Source organism: Amyelois transitella, chromosome 31, assembly GCF_032362555.1.
Source record: "Amyelois transitella isolate CPQ chromosome 31, ilAmyTran1.1, whole genome shotgun sequence".
In the NCBI taxonomy this organism is placed as follows: Eukaryota; Metazoa; Arthropoda; class Insecta; order Lepidoptera; family Pyralidae; genus Amyelois; species Amyelois transitella.
In genome coordinates this window covers 286,941-296,713 of record NC_083534.1, presented here as the reverse complement: position 1 = coordinate 296,713, position 9,773 = coordinate 286,941, and the positions used below count along the sequence as shown (strand labels likewise).

The 9,773-nt window shown below is 40.0% G+C and overlaps 1 protein-coding gene across 1 annotated transcript; it reads right to left on the bottom strand.

Annotated features, from left to right (window-relative positions):
* On the bottom strand, positions 1 to 8,559 carry LOC106129197 (probable proline--tRNA ligase, mitochondrial). Its single transcript, XM_013327690.2, has 9 exons — positions 8,369 to 8,559; positions 7,216 to 7,464; positions 6,944 to 7,024; positions 6,393 to 6,573; positions 5,012 to 5,181; positions 3,182 to 3,300; positions 2,693 to 2,789; positions 1,442 to 1,590; positions 1 to 187 (listed from the first exon to the last, which is right to left on the bottom strand). The coding sequence occupies exons 1-9, from the start codon at positions 8,459 to 8,461 to the stop codon at positions 1 to 3; spliced, it is 1,326 nt and encodes a 441-aa protein (XP_013183144.2). The 5' UTR covers positions 8,462 to 8,559.
* Between the last annotated feature and the right edge of the window lie 1,214 nt (positions 8,560 to 9,773).

Genomic DNA, 9,773 nt, shown 5'->3' with positions numbered 1-9,773 from the left:
TCAATTTTTATTTTCCAAAATTTTTAGGTTATCACACTCCACCTTGTCTGTCAACATTATTAATAACTCTTCCAAATTAAGAAGCACGGGGGCGGACTGCTGGTGCGGCACACTCTTGTACACTTCGTATTTAGGCGGGTTATCAAGGGTGGACCGGCCGCATACAATTATGTATGGGAAGCCCATTCTGAAATTATAAACATATTATATTTAAATAGTCTGGAGAATTTTTAAATTGAACGTACTAATACTAATATTATAAAGCTGAAGAGTTTGTTTGTTTGTTTTAACGCGCTAATCTCAGGAACTACTGGTTCGAATTGAAAAAATTGTGTTGAATATACCATTTATCGTGCAAGGCTTTAGGCTATATAACATCACGCTGCAACTATAAGGAGCGAAGAAATAATGGAGAAAAAAATCGGGAAAAATTATTCATCCTTGAGGGCTTTTCAATGATGCCCAAAATAACTATTCCACGCGGACGATTTCGGGCACAGCTAATTATTTATATTTTAATATGTACATACATACATAAAATTGTATTGCGTGTTGGTTCCGACATTAGTGTATGGGAGTGAAAGTTGGGTATGGTAAAAGAAGCACGAAAGCAGAATAAATGCAGTGGAAATGAGAGCGTTAAGGAGTATGTTGGGTGTGAAATTGAGTGACCGGATAAGGAACAGCGTGATAAGGGAATGTTGTGATGTGAAAGAAGATGTAGTTACAGGAATAGAAAAGGCTGTGTTGAGATGGTTCGGTCACGTGATAGGAATTGAGATTCAAATAGTGACAGGTTGCTATAAAATAAATCTATACTATGTGAGTGAGATTTTTTTTTTGAAAACTTACACAGATTGAGTCAGCCTCGAAGTAAGTTCGAGACTCGTGTTACGAGATACTACCACAACGATACTATATTCTATAATAAATACTTATACAGATAAACATCCAAAACTCAGGCCGATCAGAAAAAGTCCGTTTCTCACCACACCCCGGCCGGGATTCGAACCCGTTACCTCCGGTGTCACAGACGAGCGCACTACCGCTGCGCCACAGAGGCCGTCGAGTTATAACTACTTCAGAATTGAAAATTTTTATTCATTATTATAGGATACTTCATATCGCTTAATAATTGTCAAAACGTATGGTTTAACAACATTGGTTGACGTCAAATCTATCTAATATATTTAAACGAGCAATTCTTGTATATATATATAATCAGGATCAGGATCTCGGAAACGGTTCCAACGATTTTCATGAAAGTTACAGATTAGGGGCTTTTCGGCTCAAGGAATCGATTTATCAAGGTCCTAGGTTCGAGAAAAGCTCGGTTCCCAAGATATTTAAACATTTTAAAAACCGCGTTTTAAGAAACTATATCAGCGCCATCTCTGGTAGACCGAGCACAGCTCGGTCAACCGGGTACTATATTACTCACTTGTCACCCATTAGCAGTCTCTTTCCTATGGTAAGCGTGTGTCGGTCATCAACTAGAATGTCATTGGTCAACCCGGGGACTTCACTCAGTCTTCGATATAAACGGTCGATGGAGTCCACGCCGTGGGCGGACCACTCTTTGGAGCCCTCCTGTGGGGAACAAAAACATACATACACACATATGATCACGTCTATATCCCTTGCGGGGTAGACAGAGCCAACAGTCTTGAAAAGACTGATAGGCCACGTTCAGCTGTTTGGATTAATGATATAATTGAGATTCATATAGTGACAGGTTGCTAGCCCATCGCCTTAAAGAAGAATCCCAAGTTTGTAAGCTTATCCCTTAGTCGCCTTTTACGACATCCATGGGAAAGAGATGGAGTGGTCCAATTCTTTTTTGTATTGGTGCCGGGAACCATACGGCACGGTTGGTACAAAAACATACATATATACATACACTAGAGGCCGCCCGCGACTTGGTCCGCATGGAAACCCTATCAATCCCGCGGGAACTCTGGGATAAAAAGTAGCCTATGTGTTATTCTGGGTCTTCAGCTACCTACATACCAAATTTCATGGTAATCGGTTCAGTAGTTTTTGCGTGAAAGAGTAACAAACATCCATACATCCATACAAACTTTCGCCTTTATAATAGTAGTAGGATACATACATATGGTCATATGGTAGCGAATAAAAAAAATAACTTGGTGTGTCTGCTGCGTGACCCGTGCCAATTTTAGAAGACAAAATCAAATTCATACATACATATGGTCACGTCTATGTCCCTTGCGGGGTAGACAGAGCCAACAGTATTGAAAAGACTGAATGGCCACGTTCAGCTGTTTGGCTTTAAGATAGAATTGAGATTCAAATAGTGACAGGTTGCTACTTGCTAGCACATCGCCTTAAAAAAAGTTGTTAAGTAATATCTAGTTAAAAATAAAATGATAAGGGTGGAAAACCTTTATCACAGAGTGGTATGAAAAATAGATGTCGGCCGATTCTCAGACCTACTCAATACGCTCACAAAATTTCACGAAAATCGGTCAAGCCGTTTCGGAGGAGTACGGGAACGAACATTGTGACACGAGAATTTTATATATAAGAGATAGATAGTAAGTGTACCTTTCACTATTTGAATCTCAATTCTATCTTAAAGCCAAATAGCTGAATGTGGCCTATCAGTCTTTAAAAGACTGTTGGCTTTGTCCACCCCGCAAGGGATGTAGACGTGATTATATGTATGTACCTTAGGACCAATGACTAGGACGCTGTAAGGTGCTATGTGCCGCGGCCATCTTAAACTCTTGTCACTAGATAGGGCTTCTAGACTAGCAGCTAATAGTCTGAAATAAAATTATTCATCTTAAAAAAATGTAAATATTTCTTTATATAGCTTACCAAAAATCTATTCAATATTACATACACATATGTACGTAAATATAGTCACGTCTATATCCCTAGCGGGGTAGACAGGGCCAAGAGTCTTGAAAAGACTGACAGGCCACGGTCAGCTGTTTGGCTTAATGATAGAATTGAGATAAAAAAAAAACAAATAGTGACAGGTTGCTAGCCCATCGCCTTAAAGAACCCCAAGTTTTTTAAGCCTATCCCTTAGTCGCCTTTTACGACATCCATGGGGAAAGATATGGCGTGGTCCTATTCTCAAGTACCACAAGGAAAATTCAATTAAGGAAAATTCTTTACACAACTTAGAATAAACGACGGACACGCTTACCTGGTAATTCCTATGCCGTAGCACGACATGACAAGAGGCTCTGCCGGGCCGCTGGGCGGGATGAAGTGAGCCTTCAATGGGTCGCTGTATTTGGTACCAAGTATGAATGTGTGACCCACCTTTAATAGAAAAAAAAATATATATTTCAAAGTCATTAAAAAAAAATTCACGAAGTTCACTTATTTGAATCATTTCACTAATAATATTTTTTTCAAAAAACTTCAGTAATTTATTGACCTTATTCATTACGGGGTAGACAGATCGAAAAGCATTGAAAAGATTTGAAATACCACGTTCAGCTGTATGGCTTATTGATGTGTGAATTAATCTGGAATAAAATAGTAAGTAAGTACTTGTTATCCCAAGCAAATGCTGCAGTGCAGTTTGTTAGCGCTTCTTCTGCACTGACGCCTTAGAAGCGGCAGTAAACTTAGTTTTAAGTTTATTTGACGTCAACCAATGTCGTGACACCAAAAGATTTGACAATTATCAAGCGATATGACGGAAGCGACGGCCTCTGTGGCGCAGCGGTAGTACGCTTGTCTGCGACACCGGAGGTCCCGGGTTCGAATCCCGGCCAGGGCATGATGAGAAAAGAACTTTTTCTGATTGGCCTGGGTCTTGGATGTTTATCTTTATAAGTATTTATTATAAAATATAGTGTGGCGCCATCTCTACGCCACTCGTCCACAACATCCAATCAAAACAACTACTTGTCAATCATCTCGAAGAAATCGACGCGCTCAGCCAATAGCAGCGAAGAACCCAAATCGCGATTTCAGAGATTTCACGGATTGGAGCTAAATATACAACCTCCGACACAACATCGTTGGAGCCGCGGTTCCCCAGGCATAACACCTAGCCTGGCGGAAGATCTTCCCTTTGGTGGCGGTCGAGCCGAATCATCGCTCCCGCTACATTGGTGACCCCGACGTGATTGGAAGCAACCTTCTTCATCATCAACTCCAATCCTCAGCATCACTCCTCACTCTGCAAGCAGTCTCACAGCAAGCCAGCAACTGGGTATCGCAGCAGGTCCATCGCAGCCAACTCAACGAGCTTCCTGGTCCTGTCTCCACCCGCACTCACTCTCATCGACTTCAGCGACCGACGCATCTACCGCAGCCCACGCCTGGATCTCTTCGACGGCCGCTCTTCTCTCCAGCGTGGCAGCTCTGCACGATTTCTCTCGGCGCCAACAAGTCGACTTCGCTCTCTACTGTCTCGACTCACCGCAGACTACGAGCAACGCAACAGCTCACTCCTGACTCACTAGGACTTCGAGCAACTTCCGACTCACTGGAAGACAACTGGCACTTGCAAGCTACTGAAGCACAGATTGCACAGCAAGATCAAGACTTCAGACCTCCGGTCTTGGGGGGGAGTACTGTGGCGCCATCTCTACGCCACTCGTCCACAACATCCAATCAAAACAACTACTTGTCAATCATCTCGAAGAAATCGACGCGCTCAGCCAATAGCAGCGAAGAACCCAAATCGCGATTTCAGAGATTTCACGGATTGGAGCTAAATATACAACCTCCGACACAACATCGTTGGAGCCGCGGTTCCCCAGGCATAACACCTAGCCTGGCGGAAGATCTTCCCTTTGGTGGCGGTCGAGCCGAATCATCGCTCCCGCTACAATAGTATCATTGAGTTAGTATCTCGTAACACAAGTCTCGAACGTACTTCGAGGCTAAATCAATCTGTGTTATTTGTCCCGTATATATTTATTTATTTATTATATGAAGTATCCTATAATAATGAATAAAAATTTTGAATTTGAATTTATTTTTGGGGGCGTAGCTACTAAATAAATTAACTCACCTCAATACTACCCAGACTCTCTGTCTCGCCCCCGCACACAACACACCGCCCTTCGCTAGTTGAGGCGTGATGACACGACAGACAAACACACAGCCTGTCTTCCCCGGGCGCGGCTGGTAGCTGCCACTCGTGAGATACTGACCCGCCCATGACGCCAGATGGCGCTGATACTAAATAAATATAATTTTCCTATTAACTACTACGTATATATACTACTAATATTATAAATGCGAAAGTTTGTGAGTATTTATTTATTTATTTAAAACTTTACATACACATACATATGGTCACGTCTATATCCCTTGCGGGGTAGACAGAGCCAACAGTGTCGAATAGACTGAATGGCCACGTTCAGCTATTTGAAACTTTGTTGCACAAAAACAAAAAGTGTAATGTCTCAATTCTATCATAAAGCCAAATAGGTGAACGTGGCCATTCAGTCTTTTCAAAACTGTTGGCTCTGTCTACCCCGCAGGGGATATAGACGTGACCATATGTATGTATGTATGTGTGTACAAAAATGTACAAAAGGCGGACTTAATGCCGTTTGGCATTCTCTACCAGTCAACCAGCTGACCGAACAGAAAAAACAGATTATATCAGGATGTCAGTATGGATGTTTGTCACACTTTCACGCAAAAACTACTGAACCGATTACGATGAAATTTGGTATGTATGCCATTAGCGTTATCAAATTGAAAAAACACTAGCCAATTGGTTTTGAGTTGCATCAAAAAGCAAACAAACCAGGAAGCTAAAGCAAATATTTAAACACTAGTGACAATCAAACTTAATGTTAGGTATAACAAATAAAATTATTTAAAAAAACCGTAGTCGAATAGATAGTGCATTAATACATACATACATAAAATCACGCCTCTTTCCCGGAGGGGTAGGCAAAAACTACCTCTTTCCAATTGCCACGATCTCTGCATACTTCCTTCGCTTCATCCACATTCATAACTCTCTTCATACAAGCTCGGCGGTTTCGGGTACTTTTGACCTGACCCTAGATAAGGTGCCAGGTAAAAAAATGCATGATACGCAATTAAGAACAAGTTCGAATCCCAGCTCGACACCTACCAATGACTATTTTCGAAGTTATGTTCTTAAATTACGATACTAGCTGATGCTTTCACGGTGAGGAAAAACATCGCGAGGAAACCTGCACATTCAGGCAACTGGATGTGTGACCATGATCGATCCAACACGGGTTAAGTTCCCCTGCAAAGGTTGCGGAGGTCAGACGGGAGTCGCTTCGTGTACAAACCTGACTCACCCAATCCAGGGTCCATGGTCGAAGGCGCACCCCGGGCTCCTCTCCAGAGTGGTGAGGATGCGACCGGGACTGAAGCTAGGTGGAAGACGAACTAATACCTACCTCTAAAAACTTGCAACTGTAACTCTTCAAATATTCTCCTATACGCTTCAGATATACGCTCGTACGCTCGCTCGGCGCAAGCGAGCGTAGCGTGAGCGCCGTACGCGTCCATCATGGCGAACTCCCGCGCACGCAACAACCCGTGTTTCGGGCGATGTTCGTCCCTAAATTTGTTGCTTATCTGAAAATGTTTAACAAATTCGGTCGTAAAAGGCGACTAAGGGGTAGGGTTATAACTTGGGATTCTTCTTTTAGGCGATGGGCTAGCAACCTGTCACTATTTGAATCTCAATTCTATGTATGTATGTTTAAAAAATACATAACCACGTCCATCCGTAACGGGGCAGACAGAGCCCACAGGCTTCAAAATACTGATAGGCCACGTTCAGCTTTGGATTTATGATAGAATTGATATTTAAATAGTTAATAAGCCTAATCTGTTCAGTCTAGTTCATAAGCCTATCCATTGGTCCCAAGTTTTTTAGTCTGGATCAAGGAAAAGGTTAAATGATGTACTCTTACTATGGGGAACAGTAATGAAAAATTGTTACCTGGTATAATAATAGAGGTAGTTGCTTGTAAGAAATGGGGCCTACGTCCGACAGCAGATCAGCTACGGCCTCCTCATATGTCTGTAATTGAGATTTAAACAATTAATGTACATTAAAAAAAATGCTTTTGACAAGTTGTAAAAATTCTTATTGTAGTAGTTAGAACTGAAATGTACAAAATGATATGCAATAAATAAATTGAAATTTCAGTAATAAAGGCCACTTGTTACCTTCTTGTTACGGACCTCTAAAAACAGAATATGTTTACTTACAGGCGCTAACAAATACTGTTTTTCATGTCTATCTTCCACTGTCAACAACTCCGCTTCGCTGCCCAACCGTCCCGTCTTCTCCCACAAACTAGACGGTGTTAGTGTGGGCAACGTTATATTCTGGGCTCCCACAGACTCTATGCCTTTTCTGATCAGCACCTCTAGTTTGTCTATGGATCTTCTAGCAAGCGGGAGGATTGAGAAGAAGCCGGTACCAGTTGGACGGACTAGACCACATTCTAAAAGGAGCTAATGGAAAAATACATATGATTATGACTTATTTATAAATAATATAAGTAATAAGTGCCGTGTGGTTTCCCGGCACCAATACAAAAAGAATCGGACCACTCCATCTCTTTCCCAAGGATGTCGTAAAAGGCGATTAAGGGATAGGCTTACATACTGGGGATTCTTTTTTAGGCGATGGGCTAGCAACCTGTCACTATTTGAATCTCAATTCTATCTTAAAGCCAAATAGCTGAATGTGGCCTATCAGTCTTTACAAGACTGTTGGCTCTGTCTACCTGGCAAGGGATATAGACGTGATTATATGTATGTATGTAATATAAGTAGTAAGCATAATGTAATGTACCTTAATTTATATATTGCTCAGTGATCACGGATTTTTGTAACATGATTTGTCTAAGATAAAAACATAATATGTTATGTGCTCTTTTAAAGATCTGTATTATTCATAAATAGTATAATGCAATGTGAAAGTGAAAAATCAGTTAATTATGTCTTAGACGCAGACAAGTATTGAAAGGAGTTGAAGGCTATATTCAGCTGTGCGTCTTAATGATTGAATTGAGATTCAAATGTAGGTTGCTATTCATTGTCTAAAACATGCATCCAAAGTTTATTAGCCTTTACCTTCATCAACTTCTACATTCTATGCAGGAACAAAAGTAGTTAGCACGCTAGTTTATTCTACTCGTTTATTTTAAGAAGCCTTGTCGAAAGAGCGAAAATCAATTTTGTTATCAAGTATTACATAAATAAACACTACTTCTTGTGAAATTGAATTCCGATGATATTGTAAGATCCATATTTAAATTTTTATCGTTTAGCATCAATCACATTTTCATTTATGTATTTATGTAAATATATCATTTTGGAATGAAGAAATAAATACAAATAATATTAAAATTACCTTTTGACTTTTACATGTGATTTCGGTGTTTTTAATTTTAGCATTCTTTGGTATGGTTATTATAGGTTGAAATATTTGTGAAAGATATCTCATGTTAATCAATGTAATAATTTCCACCAAAATAATAACTTTTGAAAACTATTTTTTTAGGTTAGAAACACAACAAACAGCGCAAACAGCTGATCGACTAACTTGACTTTGACAGTTGATGACATTATTTCGTTTCGCATCGGCTAGACTATGATTAAATACCATGCGTGTAGTCATTGTTAAAATCAAAATCGATCGATTGTATCGCAAGAGAATTCATCTGCAGAGAAACTGGATCCCACTACTGTTTAGGTCTTCATGAAGAGGCGACTCTTTGCCATAAAGCTAGAATTACATCGTTTGAATCATGAGGGATGACAATGATTAAAAAATTTCCTAGACTGATCATTACGCCATATAGCATAACTTAGCCGAGCCCTTGCGAGACAATTATTTCCGTCTTCCTTCTGTCCTGTCCTTGGTGTTTTACCTCATAAGTACTAAACTACTCTACATGCTTCAAAATTTTGACATGTTGCGTGTCTGACACTTTTTAGTTGTAATGTATTTGAATGTGTTTCCACTGAACCAGCGTCATGACCACTTATGACATAAAGCTGAGTGGAACCTTTTTGGTAACATAAAAGTTAGAATAATATTTTTAATTTATGTTTACTTGCATTTTATGCTATAGATATCTTAAAGTACTTACCTACAGACATTGAAAATGAAAATCAGGTTAAGGCGCTAACTACATCCATATATCACCTTGCGGGGTAGACAGAGCCAACAGTCTTAAAGACTAATACTTAGGTCACGTTCAGCTATTTGGCTTAATGATAGAATTGAGATTCAAATAGTGACAGGCTGCTAGTCCGTCGCCTAAAAAAAGAATCCCAAGTTTGTAAGCCTATCCCTTAGTCGCTTTTACGACATCCATCGGAAAGAGATTGAGTGATATTATTGAGTTCCTTATTATTTTAAAATTGCGATGCCCAACAGGGTGCATATTGTACCTATTTATAAGCAGTAGTTGACTGTAATTCAACTGATGTATTTTACGATATGCAATAAAGTTTTTGAATTTGATCTTTTCATTTTTGTATTGGTGCCGGGAACCACACGGCATCAATACAAAAAAATACATAATATGGCACCAATATATAAAGTCGATAGTAGCTCTAAAATGATTAGGGACGGTTTTAGTCATTAACTTACGCGTCACTTTATAACCCTAAAATATTTTTTGCGCGCCCTTTTGTCAAAACCATAGACTAGCGGAAGCTACCCTCTTTAACTTCCGGTTCAGTGCGCCTCTTTATTGATAATTAACACTCTTATTATCCGGATTTTGCTGGCCATTTTCCATTAGCGT